Source organism: Miscanthus floridulus, chromosome 7, assembly GCF_019320115.1.
Source record: "Miscanthus floridulus cultivar M001 chromosome 7, ASM1932011v1, whole genome shotgun sequence".
Classification (NCBI taxonomy): Eukaryota; Viridiplantae; Streptophyta; class Magnoliopsida; order Poales; family Poaceae; genus Miscanthus; species Miscanthus floridulus.
In genome coordinates this window covers 19,959,927-19,980,929 of record NC_089586.1, presented here as the reverse complement: position 1 = coordinate 19,980,929, position 21,003 = coordinate 19,959,927, and the positions used below count along the sequence as shown (strand labels likewise).

General features: G+C 46.7%; 1 protein-coding gene and 1 pseudogene across 1 annotated transcript; both read left to right on the top strand.

Annotated features, from left to right (window-relative positions):
- The first annotated feature begins 1,288 nt into the window (after positions 1–1,288).
- LOC136462740 (EH domain-containing protein 1-like) lies at positions 1,289–17,296 on the top strand (annotated as a pseudogene).
- A 1,538-nt stretch (positions 17,297–18,834) lies between these two features.
- Positions 18,835–20,000, top strand: LOC136462739 (ethylene-responsive transcription factor 3-like). Its single transcript, XM_066461792.1, has one exon. The coding sequence runs from the start codon at positions 18,980–18,982 to the stop codon at positions 19,583–19,585; it is 606 nt and encodes a 201-aa protein (XP_066317889.1). The 5' UTR covers positions 18,835–18,979; the 3' UTR covers positions 19,586–20,000.
- Positions 20,001–21,003: the final 1,003 nt, after the last annotated feature.

The following is a 21,003-nucleotide window of genomic DNA, read 5'->3' as shown; positions in this document are numbered from 1 at the left end:
GGAGTTACAACATATGCAGTTTTTATTTTCCTTGCTTTGTTTGTTATCTCACAGGGATCAACCTAATATGATCACTCCTTTTTGTTAATGCTCTAACCAATTATTTTATAAAGGAGATATGTATTGCCCCAGTTCCATATATCTAAAAAAGAAATATGCAGTTTTTTTTGGTAACCGAGCTGAGGAATATTCATATGGTGATATGATCTGGCCCTCTGGTGGAGACAATACACTTGTGTGGCTATTCCTGCCAAGTTCACTTTTGCAAGCTGAGGCTATCAGTAAGAGGAGCAGATCAGCCCTTGTTTTCCCCTTCTTTTATGCACTAACGCTCTCTTCATTTTATGTTTCTTAATATTTTTATTGTATTATACTGCAGGGCACATCATTTTCAGTAAGACAAACATATATTGAGCACAGGCAGATGTCAAAATCTTTAGTTTTGTAGAAAGATGAGTTAATATTTTAGGAAACTTTGTATTATGAGATATGTTGTATCATTAATAATCGACAACTGTTTGGATTGGTAAATGCTTTGGCATCCCATTGTGAAGTATCTTTCCTTTTAATCAATCCAGTTATGCAAGAGAAGTGAAATCGGTGTGTTTTCAAGTGAATGTTATCAATTATCAATAACTGAGTGAGACTCGATGGAGGAGCAAAGTGGCTTCGGCTGACGCTTGTTATATTTGGCAAGGCAAAGTAATGTATTAGTTTCAGTGGGACAATTGTTCTTTCTGGCAGGATGGACTTACTATATATTGATCAATGTTTGGTCCTATTCATGGCGTGTTATTTATTTGATCAAAGCTGGTGGTGTTTTCAACCTCGACACAGATTATCGGTAGGATTTCTTTGATCGCGCTAATATGTTGAAACGGAAGTACGAAACCAATGTATGATGTTATTTTACATTAGCTTAACCCAGCCAAATATATAATTTCATAAATATTTTCGGTTCTTGTCGTAACACGGAAAGGTCTATATAGTAGAGTTTATGAGTCTGCGGTGTCGTGCTTTTAGTAACTGTTAATTTCATAAACTTTGTTTTTTTGGATTAAATGTCAGTTTAATGTCTTACTGTATTGTTATCTTAATGTACGATCCGTGTGTTTTTAGTACAAAAATTTAGTCGCCCTATAGCAACTCATGGGCACGCTGCCTAGTTTAAATAAAAAAATAAAAGAAATCTCGGGGGAGCGTCTCCGTGAAGTGGGGTCCTCCGTTTCAAAATGCCACCCCGTCCAACGCAAACGAGAGGGAAAGCCGAAGCGAGTGCGAGGCGGCCCGTCAGGCTCCTCCTGTCTCTCTCATCTGTGCTGCTGCAGTTGCTCCTGCTCATCTCTGCGGCGGCGGCGGCCTAGCACCTGGGCGGGGCGGCGAGAGGGGACGGAGATGGAGATCGCGCGAGCGGCTGCTGGCGTCGCCTGCTCCAAGGAGCACCAGAGGATCTACGCCGAGTGGTTCGCCGTCGCCGACCCAGGTAAGGCGCTCCTGCCCCTCCTCGTTCCCAGGCCGCCACCAAAAATCCGCGACGTTTGATGCTTAATGCTCCGGCGTGGGGGCTCTGTTGCAGATGGCGACGGCCGCGTCACGGGCGCCGACGCCACCAGCTTCTTCGGCATGTCCGCGCTCTCACGCGCCGATCTCAAGCAGGTGAGCACGGGGCCGCTGGTCTCCTCCTGTTCCTCTCCTGGCATGGCTGATACCGTTGACGAATGGCTTATGATATTTCCCTGTTTGGGATTTGCCTGCGAAGGTATGGGCGATCGCGGATTCCAAGCGGCAGGGGTACCTCGGATTCGCCGAGTTCGTCACAGCAATGCAGGTTCGTCCCCTCATATCCATTAGTGATACTCACAGCGTGTGCATCTGATAATGAATGTTGAGGTTGCACTGCTGGGTTGTGGACTAATGGTCTAACCCGATATATGCAAACTGCAGCTCGTGTCTCTGGCCCAAGCAGGGAACGAAATCACACAGGACAGTCTGAAACGTGAAGGTAGTTGGCTGTGAACTGAACTTGACTTTCCTTTTCCCCTTCTGTGAGTTCATTTGGACGTGGATGTTGAGCTCGATTGTTTATGGTGGTTCGTGCAGACCTGAACACCTTGGATCCGCCTGTGATGGAAGGTGTCGATGAGCTACTAGCTGTAAGTCTGAAATCTTCAGATTCTGTGTCATTCAAATGAATTTGCCCCTTTGAACACGATACATTATTGCGATGTTATGCTGGATTTTTCTTCAGAGATCCAAGGCTGTTGTGAAGAGAGTTCACCCAGATGGCAATGGTAACCAATATGTTTAACCCTAGTTATAATCATGTGGCTGTGCACAAAAAAAAGTTATAATCATGTGGCTGAATCATCTTTGACCTATATGGCTATATCTGCTCTTCAGGCACCCTTCAGGTCCAAGCACCTTCCATATATCACTGGTTTGGTTCAAAAGCAGCACAGAAGGTATTAGATTAACTTGTTGAATTTGAAATCTCGTTCAAGATCTGTGGCTGGTGCTTTCAATATGCTTTTCATTACAGCACAAACTATTTTGCCTGATATGTCGAGCATTGTGGTTTAGCATCTTGTCGGGGAGGGCATGAGCTTTATTGAAAAGATTTAAGCCATCCCCATTGTAATCAAACTATTCTCTCTTAATACAAAAATGCGCAAATCTTTTGCGTGATCGAGAAAAAAAAAGCAATTGGCTGATTTTGCGTTTTATCTGGCATTCTGCAGGTACAGATGCCTCTGACTGCTGTTACCTCTGTAATTGATGGCTTGAAAAGACTATATGTTGAAAAACTGAAGCCATTGGAAGTCGCCTACAGATACAATGATTTTGCTTCCCCATTATTGGTAAATAATTCCATTCACAGTTTTGTTTTGTTTGAAGTATCGGTCTTATTGTTCTGAAGTTCTTTGATGCTCATTGTGCTCTTCTGTCATTATTTACATGTCACTCCATTGCTTCTATCATTTTCCAGACAAACAGTGATTTTGATGCAAAGCCAATGGTTATGCTCTTGGGTCAGTATTCAACAGGGAAAACAACATTCATTAAGCATCTGCTGAAGACAAGCTACCTAGGTTTGATGCTTCATCTTATAAAACAGATTTGATTATCGGCCTTAATGGCCATTTTGTTTTCAATTGCCTCTGATTGCATTAAAATTTGACTTTTTGTCCGTTTCAATTTCAGGATCTCACGTCGGACCAGAGCCAACCACTGATAGATTCGTAGTTGTCATGGTAACTGTTGGCATGAATACTGTATTTGCATACAAAATGAATATGGGATCTGACTGATGGCCAATACTGTAGCATGTGTCCTGAGAATGTTTTCCTTATATATATTGGCTAAACCAATGTAGTTGGTCCTTGCTATTATGATATCATTGCAACAACTTCTATTGTCCCTATGCACTATGGTAGCCATTATCATGAACTGGTGATTGCTGAAAATAAACTCTAATATTGAAAAAAATAGAATCATTGTTGTGTTATTTTTTCAACACTTTAAAGCTTCCTTTAAACCATACTGCATGCCCATGGGATATTTCTTCATTCATTTCAGTTGTTCAAAACAAAACTTTGTTGCTGGCCTTTTACAAATCTTATCAGTTTGCATTACCTGCTGGCTGGCCCTGTCAGTGTATACCTTCTTTTTTTTTTCTAATTGTCCCTCAATTTAATTTTGTTTTCACTTCAGTCAGGATTTGATGGAAGGACCATTCCTGGCAATACTATTGCTGTTCAAGCCGACGTGCCATTCACTGGTCTTACAACATTTGGGGGAGCATTTCTGTCAAAGTTTGAGTGCTCTCAGATGCCGCATCCGGTAAGCTTTAGTTTGATACCAGTACATGTAGAGTGCATTCATTTAGAAACTGAAACCTCCTTTGTTTCTTGAAGTTGCTAGAGCATATCACCTTTGTGGACACTCCTGGTGTTCTCTCTGGGGAAAAGCAACGGACTGTCACGACCAGGCCTCCGGCTGACCTTCGTGGTTTGGTCTGCACTAGCTGAAAGGGCCTGTTAGCTGGCCTGCGAGCCGCGTGGATGTTTTGTCTGGGCTTGGCCCGTTTAATTGTAAGACCGAACTCTTATACTCGCTGTGTGGGTGGTTGGGAGGTCAGCGAATAAGAAAATATCAGTTCCGAATCCTCTCGGTCTCTCTCTGTTATCTGCTCGAGGCGGCGCCGTCGCCGTGCTCCCAGCCGCGCGTGCACGCCGGCGACCTATCCATCTAGCTGGGCGTGACATTTGGTACCAGAGCCTTCCGATCCGCCGCCGATTCTGGATCTGTAAAATCCCGTTACCGACGGTTGGATCCAGAGTGTTGTGTGGTCATACATTGGATTTTCTCCATCGCCGCCGCCACCCGATTCATCCTCGTCGCCGTTCAGCTTGCCCACCACCACCTTCCCCTACCTCCACCATCACTGCTTCCACTACGCCGCCCGTTTTCTGCCACTACAATCCCTTCCCCGTCTCCGTCTTCGATAGATCCCTAATTTCCTCTCGATCTGCCACCACCTCTACTCTCGTCACCTTGCTCGCTGGCGCGCAAACCCAAACCACCAACCCTCACCTCCCGCATGGCGACGGCTGAGGAAAAGCTTGACTCGCTCGGTGCCCAGATGAAGTCCATGCTCCTACTCATGGAGACTTTCAATCGCTGGCGTCCTGAGGTTGATAACTTCTCCAACGAGTTAACCAAGGAGATCTGAACTCTCACATCGCGCGTGGAGGCGTTGGAGGCGAACAACGCTCCGCCATCGGCCCCGAAGCGTGAGGAAGAGGGCCGGGCCATGGGCCATGGCGTCGTCACATCACCACAGGGGACTGAAGGGGGGACTCTGATCCTCACTCATCCCCTGGCCAATGGTCAGTTATCCCCCTCCACCTCCCCAGTTCATTATCCTACTGCGTCTACAAATTCTGAATCTCGTTTACCTAAGGCTCAGTTTCCCAAATTTGATGGGTCTCATTCCAAAGTCTGGAAAGAAAAAGCTGAAAAATACTTTGATATGTTCAATGTTCCGGTCCATCGCTGGGCTTTGTATGGTACCTTACATTTCAAAGGGCATGCTGCCTTATGGTTACAAACCTATGAGGCTCAGCATGGGGTGGATAACTGGGTGGATCTTTGCATTGCCATTGAACCTAAATTTGGGAAAGATCTATATCATAACTCCATGCAAGAATTACTGAGCATTAAGCAAACCTCGGATGTTCAAGATTATTATGATAGATTTCAAACTGTCATGCATAAAGCGCTGGTGCATAACAACCATTTAGATGATGTGTTTTTTGTCAGTAAATTCATTCAAGGCTTGTATCCTGACATCCGTGCTGCTATTGTTTTACATAAGCCGAGAACAGTTGATGTGGCCTTGTCATTGGCTCTTATGCAGGCTGATGTGTTGGAATCTTAACCAAAGTTTTTTGTCAAGCGCAATTATCACGACTACAACAAGTATCCTGGCAAACCACCGCCAGCCGCAACTCCTAGTGTTCTGGGAGCACCACTAGTCGCCGACACAAAGCCAAAGTGGGAAGACAAGCTCGCCACATTGCGAGCTCAGCGGCGTGCCCAAGGTCTATGCATGAAGTGTGGCGAGAAATGGGGTCGCAACCATAAGTGTCCAGATAAAGTAGCCTTGCATGTTTTGGAAGAGTTCATGGAGCTGCTCTCAGATGACAGTGCGCCTGATCAGAATGATTCAGATTCTTGTGATGAAGAGGAAGCGGTGTTTGCTCTGTCTTAGCCCGCAGCAGTGGGTGTTTCAGGCAAGAAAACAATCAAGCTCCATGGCATCGTCAAAGATCAACAACTACTTATCCTCATTGATTCGGGCAGCACCTGCACATTCATTAGCTCCAACACGGCAAACGCCCTCAATTGTGTCCTGAGGCCTGCTCCTCCAATTCAAGTCATTGTGGCCAATGGCGATAAACTTCAGAGCACCCATCAGGTCCTCAACTTCAGCTGGTGGTCTCAAGGGCACACATTCACAACTGATGCTCGTGTGTTGCCTTTGCAATACTATGACATGGTGTTAGGCATGGACTGGTTGGAACAACACAGTCCCATGTGGATACACTGGAAAAGGAAGTTGTTGCGGTTCTCTTATCAGGGCAGCAGAATCAGCTTAAAGGGCATTAAAGATACCTTATCCAGTTGTCCCAAGATCAAAGTTAGGAAATTACAGGGCCTCATCAAGAAGGGTGGTATAGCTCAGTTGATTCATTTGTGTCCAGTAACACCACCCTTACCTCCAGACATGATTCCTCTACCAGTACAGCAGTTAGTTGACAGTCAGGCTCACCTTTTCCAGGATCCAGATTCCTTGCCGCCCTCGAGGGAGTTTGATCACCACATTCCTCTGATCCCTGGAGTGAAACCTGTAAATGTCAAGCCATACAGATATTCCCCAACACAAAAAGATGAGATTGAGCGTCAGATCAAAGAAATGCTCTCCAATGGCATCATTAGGCCCAGCCACAGTCCTTTTGCTTCCCCAGTAATCTTGGTCAAAAAGAAAGATGGTAGCTGGTGTTTTTGTGTGGATTATCGGCAACTCAACAACATCACTGTCAAAAACAAGTATCCATTACCAGTGGTAGATGAACTTTTGGATGAGTTGAATGGAGCAGCTTGGTTCACCAAATTGGATATGAGATCAGGCTATCATCAAATTCGGTTGGCCCCTGAGGATGAGGCCAAAACAGCATTCCGTACTCACAGTGGGCATTGGGAATTTCGAGTCATGCCATTTGGACTCACAAATGCCCTAGATACCTTTCAAGCTTTGATGAACACTATCTTCCAGCCACTGTTGAGGAAATGTGTCCTGGTCTTTGTTGATGACATACTGATTTACAGTCCAACATTGGAGGCTCACTTGAATCATCTGCAGCAAGTCTTCCACATTCTAAATGATCATAAGCTCTTGCTTAAGAGGTCTAAATGTTCTTTTGCTCAGCAACAGTTAGAATATCTGGGGCACATCATTAGTGGGCAGGGTGTGGCTATAGATCCTAAGAAGATTGAGGCTGTAGCTAACTGGCCCCAACCATCAGACACCAGGCAATTGAGAGGATTCCTCGGTCTATCTGGTTATTATAGGAAGTTCATAAAAAAATTATGGCATCCTAAGTCGACCTCTTACTGACCTATTGAAAAAGGATGTTCTATTTCATTGGACACCTCAACTTCAAACATGTTTTGACACCTTGAAGCAAGCTCTCATTTCAGCACCGGTGCTAGCCTTACCAAATTTCACCAAGGCCTTCATAGTTGAGATCGATGCTTCATCCACTGGCATAGGTGCAGTGTTATCTCAGGACTCACACCTAGTGGCTTACCTCAGCAAGGCCCTTGGCCCCAAAGCTCAAGCCCTCTCAACATATGAAAAGGAGTGCATGGCACTCATTTTGGCCATCACCAAGTGGAAGCCTTACCTTCAGCACAAGGAATTTACCATTATCACTGATCACAGGAGCCTCATTCACCTAGGGGAGCAGAAGCTACATGAAGGTATGCAACAAAAAGCCTTCATCAAGCTATTGGGCTTGCAGTACAAAATCCTTTATAAGAAGGGTTTGGACAACAAAGCTGCAGATGCTCTTTCCAGACAAGCTGAGCCTGTCTCCTTGACTGCCATCACTGCCAGCACTCCCAAGTGGTTGGAGATCATTTTGGAGGGGTATCAGCAAGATGATCAAACCAAGCAGTTGCTCACTGAGCTCAGTATCACTGGATCCAATGACAAAGGCTTCACTCTTAGTGATGGGGTGATCAAATACAAAAACAGAATCTGGTTGAGGAACCATAAGGAAGCACAACAAGTTGTTTTATTGGCCCTTCACTCTAGTGGCTTGGGAGGACACAGTGGCATTACAGCCACATATCACAAGGTAAAATCACTGTTTGCCTGGCCACATATGAAGCAGTCTATCACCGATTACATTAATACTTGTGAGGTATGTGCCCAAGCTAAACCTGAACATTGCAAATTACCTGGTTTATTGCATCCACTACCTGTTCCTACCCATGCTTGGCACACCATTAGTCTAGATTTCATTGAGGGCTTGCCTAAATCCAAAAGTTTTGATACTATCCTTGTTGTCATTGACAAACTCACAAAATATGCACACTTTATTTGTTTAGCCCACCCCTATACCGCCTTATCTATAGCCCAAGCTTTCTTGGCTCATGTGTACAAACTGCATGGCTTGCCTTCCATCATCATCTCTGATAGAGATAAAATCTTCACTAGTGCCCTTTGGCAAGAATTATTCAGGCTCACTGAAACAACACTTAATATGAGTTCTGCCTACCATCCTCAAACCGACGGCCAAACCGAACGATTGAATCAATGCCTTGAAACATATCTCCGCTGCATGGTCCATTCCTGTCCCCAGAAATGGGCCCAATGGATTCCATTGGCTGAGTTTTGGTATAATACGACCTATCATTCAGCACATGGTCACACACCCTTTGAAGCCTTGTATGGTCATCCACCTAAACACTTCGGCATCACCTCCACTGACACTTGCACAGTTTCTGATCTGGATGACTGGCTTCAGTCCAGAAATACTATGATGAACCACATTCAACAGAATTTAGCTCGGGCACAGCAGCGCATGCAACATCAGGCAGATAAGCATCGCCAAGAAAGAACCTTTGCTGTGGGCGATTGGGTCTATGTCAAACTGCAACCACATATACATCAGTCTATTGTTCGTCGTACCAACCAAAAGCTCAGCTACAAGTACTTCGGACCATATCTGGTGCTCCAAACCGTTGGTAAAGTAGCCTACAAGCTTCAGTTACCTGCTAATAGTCACATTCATCCTGTGTTGCATGTCTCCCAGCTCAAGAAGGCTTTACCTCCGAACACCAGTCTGTCTACTGATGATGAACTTCGGCTTCTCTACATGTTGGAAGATCTTCCACCATCCCAGGTCCTGAATCAGCGGCTTCATCTGGTGGGTCACCGGGTGGTACCGGTTGCCTTGTTGCAGCGTGAGTCTTGTCCAGTACATTGGGCTACCTGGGAGCGAGCTACGGATGTCCCTTCCTCACTGCTGTAGCCTGCTGCTTCTGCATCGCGAGGGCACGCTGCTGCTTAAGGAGGGGGAGATGTCACGACCAGGCCTCCGGCTGACCTTCGTGGTTTGGTCTGCACTAGCTGAAAGGGCCTGTTAGCCGGCCTGCGAGCCGCGTGGATGTTTTGTCTGGGCTTGGCCCGTTTAATTGTAAGACCGAACTCTTATACTCGCTGTGTGGGTGGTTGGGAGGTCAGTGAATAAGAAAATATCAGTTCCGAATCCTCTCGGTCTCTCTCTGTTATCTGCTCGAGGCGGCGCCGTCGCCGTGCTCCCAGCCGCACGTGCACGCCGGCGACCTATCCATCTGGCTGGGCGTGACAAGGACCCAACGTAGCTATGATTTCACTGGTGTAACCTCATGGTTTGCTGCTAAGTGTGACCTTATTCTTCTTCTGTTTGACCCTCACAAGCTTGATATAAGTGATGAGTTCAAACGTGTCATTTCATCCTTACGTGGTCATGATGACAAAATACGCGTAGTGTTGAACAAGGCTGACCAAGTTGACACACAGCAGGTACAGTTTTTTCTTGCAATCAATTTGTATGGCCTGTTATGCTTATGCTTTATTTTGTTTGTTAAAAAAATATAGCATGATGGATATTTTTTCCCCTTCTATACTACAGCTTATGAGAGTGTACGGTGCATTGATGTGGTCTCTTGGGAAAGTGATAAATACTCCTGAGGTTGTATCGGGTAATTTCTTATGCCTGTTATTTGTTACATTTTTCTGTAGCTCGTCTGATGCAGGCGATGTGTTCGGGGCAGTTTTTATATCTTTCTTACCACTCTTAGCTTCTTACTGCAATACTCTCAAATGCTGTATTTCTGTTGATATCAATGGGAATGGGGATATCCTTGTTTCAAAAAAAATAACTTTTAAGAAATGGAGGTGTTACAAGGCTTGTACAATAAGTTAAAAAATGCATGTTGTTGGAGGTTCAAAATTCAAACTAAAATATATATTTAATTTGCATGGGGTTGTTCAGTATAAAACTAAATGAGTTTTTTTATTTTTGCATTAACTGGATTGTCATTTTGAACCTAATATTTGTTGGTATATTATGGTCTAGGCCCATATAATATATACAATAATTAATAAACTCTATGATTTTGTATTAAATAATATTTATTGGTTTAGTACCAATATGTGATATGGACCAACCATAGGCACATGAGGCTGGTGATCGGCTGGGCCTTGGACGTGACTAGGCATGCAGGAAGGCAACAAGTGTTCAATATTCCATCTTGCCAATTAGAATTCTTGGTTACGTAAGTTAAAGAAGGTCTTTTCATTCCATTAATTAATTGGCAAATGAATACAGGAGTTTCCTTCTCTAGCATTCATCGTATCTGCTACCTCCTAGTCTTCCTGAGTCCGCTGGTCTTCCCATCCGTGTGTGGGATATATATTCCTAACTCCATCGCCTGGTCCAGTGGTTTTTTCGGCGATTACCACGAAAACCAAAAGTTCTCGCTGTCTTAAAAAGTTTTCCCGTTCCGTCTCCTGCGCGCACACGAGATGGAAGAGTAGAGCCTCCGGAACGTCTCCGCTCATCGAGTTCATCTACTCGGGTGAAGGGCGGCCATCACGTTTTTGGGGAGTGTCCGCAAGCGGCACGACTACTCGCTTCGTCCCCTCCCTGTTCCCGCCGTGAGTTGCTGTTCGTCTTCTTCGGGTGATCTGCACGGCTTCTGTTCTTCACTACATCGAGCGGGATGACTACAACGACAGGCATCATGTCTGGTGCATCCGGCTCTGCTGCAGGGTATTATCACTTCACCCGTCTTGCTAATTATATGATCTCTATTACAGTCTTGCTGGTTAGTGTTAACTATATGATGATCATGATTTATTCGGACAATAATATGTATCATGTCTCACTGGTTAGCACTATTTTAACATCCATGGTGATGTTTCATTTGAACAAGCACATATATGATATCATGAGTATTTTGTTTATATCTCTTTTACGGATTAAATTAAACTTGAATTTGCCTATTTTTCTATCATTCCAAAAATGTGATGATAGGCAATTTTCATCTGTTGGCTTTGCGGGTTTGCTGAAACCAACGCCGTTTGAGGGCACTCATTATAAGAGATGGCGCCAGAAAACAATTCTGTGGTTAACCTCTATGAACTGCTTTCATGTGGTGCATGAGCAGCCTACTGGAGTGCGGACCTCTGATGAGGAGCGTGCATTCCAAAACGCTGACATCACATGCAAGGCTGCTCTGTTGAGTGTCATTGGAGACTCTCTTGTTGATGGATATGTGTCACTTCCGACCGGAAAAGCCATGTGGGATGCACTTGAGGCCCACTTTGGTGTTTCTGATGCCGGTTCTGAGCTGTATGTCATGTAGCAGTTCCATGACTATCGGATAGTTGAGGGACGTCCGGTAGTCGAACAGGCCCATGAAATACAGGCACTGGTAAAGGAACTTGAGCTGTTTGGGTGTGTACTTCCTGACAAGTTTGTGGCAGGCTGTATCATTGCTAAGCTACCACAATCTTGGACTGACTTTGCCACTTCTCTGAAACACAAGAGGCAAGAGTTCAGCACTGCTGAGCTTGTTGGGACTCTAGATGTTGAAGACAAGGCTAGAGCAAAGGATGTCAAAGGCAAGAAAGTCGGTGAGGGGAGTTCTAGCGCACATGTGGTGCAAAGGAACCGTCCTAAACCACAGAAAAAGAAATTTCAGCAAGGGCTTAAGCAACAGACCACTACTCCTTTCAAGAAGGGTAAGAAGATGAACAAGGAAAAGATGAATTGTTTCACATGTGGCAAGACTGGGCACTTTTCTAGGGAGTGTCCCGAGGCTAAGTGGAAGCCTCCTCCACCACAGAAATCAGTTAACACCGTTGAGACTGATGCAGCTACATCTGGGTATGGTAAAGTTTTGCCTTCTGTATTTTCAGTTTGTCATTCACCTGATTGGTGGGTTGACACTGGTGCAAATATACATGTGTGTGATGATGTTTTCTTGTTTTCTTTTTACCAGGCCGGGCGGGCTGGCTCCTTGTTGATGGGGAACGGGGCGCGTGCGGCTATTCGTGGTGTTGGTACGGTCGATCTGAAGCTCACTTCGGGAAAGACCGTGCAGCTACGGAACGTGCATCATGTCCCCTCAATAAAGAAGAATTTGATTAGTGGTTCCCTGCTATGTCGTGATGGTTTTAGACTTGTGTTTGAATCCAATAAATTTGTACTCTCCAAGTATGGAATTTTTGTTGGAAAAGGCTATGAGAGCGAAGGCTTGTTCCGCTTGTCTTTGGTTGACACTTGTTTAAGTTCTGTTAATCATGTGAGTCACGACATTGAGACAAATATTTGGCATTCTCGTTTATGTCATGTTAATTTTGGTTGCATGTCCCGCTTAGTTGGTTTAAATTTAATTCCGAAAATAGATATGGTCAAAGGTTCAAGGCGCCATGTTTGTGTTGAGACAAAACAAACTCGTAAGCCTCATAAGACTGCTGTGGCGAGAGAATTGGCACCGCTTGAACTAATTCATTCTGATATCTGTGAGATGAATGGAGTTTTGACCAAAGGTGGTAAGAGATACTTCCTTACATTTATAGATGATTGCACTCGTTTTTGCTACGTATATTTACTAAAAACTAAGGACGAAGCGTTGCATTATTTTAAAATCTATAAAGCTGAAGTAGAAAATCAACTTGAGAAGAAAATTAAAAAGTTACGGTCCGATCACGGGGGAGAATATTTCTCAAATGAGTTTACTGAGTTTTGTGCGGTGCATGGTATTATTCATGAGAGGACGCCACCATACTCACCACAATCCAATGGGATTGCAGAGAGAAAGAACCGCACTCTAACAGATTTGGTTAACGCCATGTTAGAGACTGCGGGACTATCTAAGGAATGGTGGGGTGAGGCTATATTGATAGCATGTCATGTCCTGAATAGAGTGCCCACTAAAAACAAAGAAATTACACCATTCGAGGAATGGGAGAAAAAGAGATTAAATCTCTCCTATCTGCGAGCATGGGGTTGTTTGGCAAAGGTGAGTGTGCCAATTAACAAGAAATGAAAGCTTGGACCCAAAACCATTGATTGTGTTTTTCTCGGGTATGATATTCACAGCGTGGGTTATTGATTTTTAATAATAAATTCTAGAGTTTCTGATATGACAGTTGGGACCATCATGGAATCTAGAGATGCAACATTCTTTGAGAATGAGTTTCCCATGAAAGATAATACACCTAGCAATTCTAGTCATGAATCCATCCCTGAATCTTTTGAACCGGTGGTACACGCTGATGTTGAAACCCATGTTGAAATTCCTAAGGAGGATGATAATATTGTCACTCGAAAGAGTAAGAGGCAAAGGGTTATAAAATCCTTTGGTGAAGACTTTATTATATACCTTGTGGATGACACTCCCACAACCATTGCAGAGGCATATTCATCTCTCGATGCTGACTTGTGGAAGGAAGCTGTACAGAGTGAGATGGATTCCATCATGTCTAATGGTACTTGGGAAGTGGTTGATCGTCCCTATGGATGTAAACCTGTGGGGTGTAAATGGGTATTCAAAAAGAAGCTTCGGCCTGATGGTACTATTGAGAAGTACAAGGCCAGGCTAGTGGCTAAAGGCTATACACAAAAGGAAGGAGAGGATTATTTTGATACTTACTCACCAGTTGCCCGTTTGACAACCATACGCGTACTTTTATCCTTGGCTGCCTCACACGGTCTTCTCGTTCATCAGATGGACGTTAAAACAACTTTCTTGAATGGAGAGCTTAAGGAAGAGATCTATATGGATCAGCCAGATGGATTTGTTGCGAAGGGTCAAGAGGGTAAGGTGTGTAAATTATTAAAATCCTTGTATGGTCTGAAGCAAGCCCCTAAACAGTGGCATGAGAAGTTTGATAAAACTTTAACATCAGCCGACTTTGCAGTGAATGAAGCTGATAAATGTGTATATTATCGGTGTGGTGGGGGAAATGGTGTCATTTTGTGCTTATATGTGGATGATATTTTAATCTTTGGAAATAATATTGATGTGATCAAAGAAGTGAAAGACTTTTTGTCTAATAATTTCGAGATGAAAGACTTGGGTGAGGCTGATGTTATTCTTAACATAAAGCTATTAAGAGAAGAAGGAAATGGTGGGGTAACTCGTGCAAACCCACTATGTGGAAAATGTTTTGAATTGCTTTGGTTATAGTGATTGTATACCTGCTCCAACTCCTTATGACCCAAGTATAATTTTGAGGAAAAACCGTAGAATCTCAAGGGATCAATTGCGGTATTCTCAAATTATTGGTTCTCTTATGTACTTGGCTAGCGCCACGAGGCCTGATATCTCGTTTGCTGTGAGCAAACTAAGCCGGTTTGTATCAAATCCGGGAGATACTCATTGGAGTGCTCTTGAGAGAGTGTTGCGCTATCTCAAAGGTACAATGACATATGGTATTCACTTTATCGGGTATCCAAGGGTACTAGAGGGTTATTGTGATGCTAATTGGATATCTGATGCTGATGAGCTGTACGCCACGAGCGGATATGCGTTCCTGCTTGGAGGTGGTGCTGTTTCCTAGAAGTCTTGCAAGCAGACTATCTTAACGAAGTCTACAATGGAAGCAGAACTGATAGCATTGGATACTGCTGGCGCTGAGGCTGAGTGGCTTCGTGAGCTCCTTATGGATTTACCGGTAGTGGAAAAACCTATACCAGCTATTTCTATGAACTATGACAACCAAACTGTGATAACCAAGGTGAACAGTTCTAAGGACAACATGAAGTCCACAAGGCATGTAAAAAGGCGTCTGAAGACTGTCAGAAAATTGAGAAACTCCAGAGTAATTGCATTGGACTATGTCCACACATCTAAGAATCTGGTAGATCAGTTTACTAAGGGTCTGTCACGTAATGTGATAGAAGGTGCGTCGAGGAAGCTGGGCTTGAGACCCACTTGAAGTCATTCCATAGTGGTAACCTGTCCTATTTGATCGGAGATCCCGTGAATTAGGATGGTGAAACAAGCTAGTGGATGACTGAGGGAGAGACTCCTTAGAACAAAGTTTTGCTCATTTGAGATGCACCGTTTCTCCAAAGCTGTAAGGCAGGTTGATTAAGTTCTTAACGTGATCCGAGTGGCTTTGATTAAGCAGGGATGTTGTCCTACAGAACATCCTTAAAGGAATACACCTATATGAGTTCGATTGCTAGTCATAATCTATGAGATGTGGGTCATCTTTAGACACTCATGAAAGGCTAGGAAGTGTGACTTATATGCTTCAAACAGAGGGGATACTTGTAACAGCCAAGTACCATGAAAAGAACTTTGGTGAAACTCAATTCACACAAAACTGTCAATTCAAGGTATAGTCCATTGTTCAGTTGTGAATGAGCTTAGCCTTTGTTCTAGACGGGTGTTCAACTTAACAGTCCCCGTTGAAACTCTGGTATATCAAAGAACTATGGTTTTTGAGATTATTTTCTACAAACCCTAGAGTTTGGTGGGGATTGTTGGTATATTATGGTCTAGGCCCATATAATATATACAATAATTAATAAACTCTATGATTTGTATTAAATAATATTTATTGGTTTAGTACCAATATGTGATATGGACCAACCGTAGGCACATGAGGCTGGTGATCGGCTGGGCCTTGGACGTGACTAGGCATGCAGGAAGGCAACAAGTGTTCAGTATTCCATCTTGCCAATTAGAATTCTTGGTTACGTAAGTTAAAGAAGGTCTTTTCATTCCATTAATTAATTGGCAAATAAATACAGGAGTTTCCTTCTCTAGCATTCATCGTATCTGCTACCTCCTAGTCTTCCTGAGTCCGCTGGTCTTCCCATCCGTGTGTGGGATATATATTCCTAACTCCATCGCCTGGTCCAGTGGTTTTTTCGGCGATTACCACGAAAACCAAAAGTTCTCGCTGTCTTAAAAAGTTTTCCCGTTCCGTCTCCTGCGCGCACACGAGATGGAAGAGTAGAGCCTCCGGAACGTCTCCGCTCATCGAGTTCATCTGCTCGGGTGAAGGGCGGCCATCATGTTTTTGGGGAGTGTCCGCAAGCGGCACGACTACTCGCTTCGTCCCCTCCCTGTTCCCGCTGTGAGTTGCTGTTCGTCTTCTTCGGGTGATCTGCACGGCTTCCGTTCTTCACTGCATCGAGCGGGACGACTACAACGACAGGCATCATGTCTGGTGCATCCGGCTCTGCTGCAGGGTATTATCACTTCACCCGTCTTGCTAATTATATGATCTCTATTACAGTCTTGCTGGTTAGTGTTAACTATATGATGATCATGATTTATTCGGACAATAATATGTATCATGTCTCACTGGTTAGCACTATTTTAACATCCATGGTGATGTTTCATTTGAACAAGCACATATATGATATCATGAGTATTTTGTTTATATCTCTTTTACGGATTAAATTAAACTTGAATTTGCCTATTTTTCTAACAATATTTACAGGTCATTTAATGATAAGCCAGTGAATGATTCAGCTGTTGGACCAATTGGAAAAGACTTGTTTGAGAGGGAGCAAGATGACCTCCTCTGTGACCTGAAAGACATTCCTAAGAAGGCTTGTGATCGACGGGTAAGTTGAAATGTTGAGTCATTTGTCAGAATTCCTCCTTTCTGTACTGGTTTTTCGAAATGAACAGCACCGTTTCTTGCAGGTCAATGAGTTTGTTAAGCGTGCTCGAGCTGCCAAGATCCATGCTTACATAATTGTCCATCTGAAGAAGGAGATGCCTGCAATGATGGGAAAAGCTAAGGCCCAACAACGACTCATAGACAACTTAGAGGAGTTTGCAAAGGTACTTACAGAGAACTTGACTGCCCGAATGTTATGTCCGGGTTTAATTTCAACAGAAAATTTATGACTAACCTTAATTTGCTCCCATCCAAATCCAAACTTACTGTCATTTTTCTTCTCTCTTTTGCACAACATCCCTCCGCTTGACTGATGCTCGTGATCCGGTGGAACAGGTCCAGAGGGAATACCATCTCCCCGCCGGAGACTTCCCCGACGTGGAGCACTTCAAACAGGTGCTGGGTGGGTACAGCATCGACAAGTTCGAGAAGCTGAAGCCCAAGATGGTGCAGGCGGTGGACGACATGCTCGCTCACGACATCCCGGAGCTCCTCAAGAACTTCAGGAACCCGTACGAGTGAACTGACCTGACCTGACCTGCCCTCTCGTCGGTTGTAAAGATTACCTTAGCTGTCACCGCTGATGATGGCGGAGGGGACGTCCTGGGAGATGTAGACGGTCACGGGTCACTACTCACTAGCTGTCCGCAGCTGTGCCAAAAACCGAGAGGGTGCATGAGGATTCAGATCAGAGAGCCACAGCGCGTTGCCTGTTAGTTTCAGCGTCAGTGCTCTGTCGTGGTTGCCGCACGCTGGCACGCGAAGGAACTGTGGTACCGTTACCGTTTCGCTGTGAAGAGTTGCAGGCGGCAAAGCGATACGGTGTGCAATGATAACTTGCGACCATGTGATGTTGCTGGTCCTGGGCGGCACACGATGCGTGACGCACCAGCGCCGCACCACTGCCTGCCCTGCCCTGTGGCGTCCCAGCTAGCCGCGTTTTGCGTACGAGTGCGGGGCAAATCGTTTGGACCTGGATGGACGGTGTCTGGCTGACTCCACACACATGATAATGGGCTCGCCCATGAAGTGGGACCGTGTGTCGTCCCTCTCCCTTGGTGGCCTCTGCCTATAGATCCTCTAAATATTGTTTTTTTTCAGAAATCCTACTAGATGAGCTGGGTCTTCCCTATGGATTCCACGCATTCCGAAACGTCAAAGAGCATGGATGTTAGACAGGTAAACGGTGAGTATTTTTATCTTTAGGCCTTGTTTAGATCACCTCCAAATTTCAAGTTTTTTCACTTTCTCTCCATCACATCAATTTTTAGCCGCTTGCGAAACGTCAAAGAGCATGGATGTTAGACAGGTAAACGGTGAGTATTTTTATCTTTAGGCCTTGTTTAGATCACCTCCAAATTTCAAGTTTTTTCACTCTCTCTTCATCACATCAATTTTTAGCCGCTTGTATGGAGCATTAAATATAGGTAAAAAAAATAACTAATTGCACAGTTTAGTTCGAAATCACGAGATGAATCTTTTGAGCTTAGTTGGTCCACGATTGGACAATATTTACCAAATAAGACGAAAGTGCTACTATTCATCGGGTTAAAATTTTTTACAATCTAAACATGGCCTTAATTACCGCACTGGCTTGGCTTTGCAAGTGGAAAAAGTGGAGCCATCCCAATTCAGCTCCCGTTGGCTTGCACTAAACTGATGGTGTCCACTGTCCACAGCCACAGCAGGCAGGCGGCACAGTTGCGCCAATATGCCGCCCCCGCGCTAGTGGCACCGCGGCTACCAGCACGACACGCTCGGGCGCACCCAGGCCAGGCCGGCAAGCGTCGCATCGCAAAAATCCACTGGGTCTGGCGGGAGAGGCGAGCACATCACCACGCGGCGGGGCGATGCCGATGCGGTGGCGAGGATTGAGGAGGAGGCGCAGGCGCGGCAGGCAGAGGCAGCCGACCCACCCCCGGGACGTGGACGTGGTGACGCCTGACGCGGTCGTGGGAAATCAACCCAACGGACCGACGCGGCGCCCGGGTCGTGGCGGGCCCGGCGCGTCAGCCTCCGCGGGGCCGTGCCGACCAAACAGGCGCAGGAGCAGCCGCGGGAGGAAAGGGAAGGACACTCGGGGGCCGGGCCAAGCCAAACGCGGAGTCGCCGAGGAGGAGGACAAGGCACAACAAGCCGCACGAGAAGGCAGGCAGGCAGGGCAGGGCTGGGCAGAGAGGAAGGAAGAGGAGGAGGCGAGGAGGGATGCGGCGGGCGAGGCCGCCGCCGGTCCCGGTCCCGGTCCCGGTCCCGGTCCCGACAGCGCCGGGGGACGTGGGGGGGCCGGAGGTGAAGTACCGCGGGGTGAGGCGGCGGCCGTCGGGGCGGTACGCGGCCGAGATCCGGGACCCGGCCAGGAAGACCCCGATCTGGCTCGGCACCTTCGACTCGGCCGAGGCCGCGGCCCGCGCCTACGACGCCGCCGCCAGGACCATCCGCGGCGCCGCCGCGCGGACCAACTTCCCCTTCGCCTCCGTCTCCGCCGCGGTGCCGCCGCCGCCGCTCCCCGCAACCGTCACCGCCCCCGCCCCCGCCGCGACGTCTAGCCACAGCAGCACCGTCGAGTCCTGGAGCGGCGGCGGCGCGCCCGCCGGGATCCTCCGCGCCGCAGCCGCCCCGGCCGCCGAGGAGGACTGCCGCAGCTACTGCGGCTCCTCATCGTCGGTTCTCTGCGAGGACGGCGCGTCGGGCCCGGGCTGCGGCGACGAGGCCGCCGCGCCGCCGCCGGCCCCGCTGCCGTTCGATCTGAACGTGCCGGACCCGGCGGCCGACGAGATGGACTGGCGCTGCGACACGCTACTGCACCTCTAGCCGCCGCCGCGAACCAACCACGAGCACTCCCCCCCGAACTGGTACTACAGGATCGTCGTGCTGCTCGCTTCGTGTGGCTGATGATGATCCGGCGGAGCAATGCGTACCCGCCCAACAAGTGCTATCGTGCTATTCTATCTCTCTCCATAGAAATTGATAATTTTTTTTTTTGCCACTGCTTCTTTAGTCTCTTTTTTTGCCACTGCCATGATTCGGTAATACTACTTTTGTGATGATGTGAATAACTCATCATGTAATCCGTGGAGGGGAACCTGTTCTTGCAAACCTTCCTGCTTCCTGCTGTGTTATCTGTAGCAGCATGATGTATGTGAGTATGTGACCACGGCCTCTTCTTGTCTTGCTGTAATTCTCTCAAGATAATGGAATTAAGAGAAATTTTACAGACACCTTTGCTTCTGTTTATCGGCAGCTCCTGGCTGTTGCTTTGATTGTGTAATTGTGTGTGCCCTGTCCTTCATGAGCAGAGCTGCAGATGTTTTGAAGTGAAGCGCAGCCACAGACATAACAACTTCGTTATGCTTATGTATGCCCCCTATCCAGGAATCAGGATTGCCATCTTCAGTCCAAAACCAGCTGAAAACATCTGATCTGATCTTGCTAGTCCGCATTGCAGCTGTTATGGTCGGCAAGACGTATAAGCGCCGGACCAAGGAGCAAAGTGGCTGAGACGTTGGATTAGATTTGATTCGATTTGGAGTTTCCTTAATTAGAGGTTTCCTTAATTATAGCATCAGGTGGTTGAGTCTGATTGTATAAGAGTCACACTTTGCAAATTAATGGGATAGCCTGGGATTGTGTCATCTTGACACCCTTGGGCGCCCGGCGTCCTAACTCTATCTCTCTCTACCCCTCGTTTCCCCTAGCGCCGCCACGGCGTCTCGCCGCCGCCAGCGCCAGAGTCAGCCCCTCCACTCTCCTCCATACGCGCTACGTAGCAAGGCCAAGCGCCATACCAACCTGGTATCAGCTCCCTCGCTGCCCATGGATTCCGCCGCTTCCACCAATGCGCCATCGTCGTCGATCCCACCCGCATCCACCACCATCCCCACGTCGGGCGTGTCGCTGCCCCTGGTGAACACGACGCCGCCCGCGCCGCCGCCCCCTAGCCTCGATCGCTGAGATGTTGGCCAGCATGCAACTTCAGATGACCGCCATGAACAACCACCTGGCGGATCAGGGAGCGCGCCTTTCGGCCCTCGACGGCAGGCCGGCGTTCCCTCAATTCGGCTTGCCAGGGTTCGGGGGCGTCCCTCGCCTGCCCGCATCCTCCTCACCGGTGATCACGGAGATCGCGGCCGGCACTGAGGACTCCTCCGCCTCGGCATCGGTGGCACCATCCCTGCCGCTGTCCCTCCCGGCGCCGCCGCCTCCCCAGCAACCGGCCGCGGCCCCGCAGG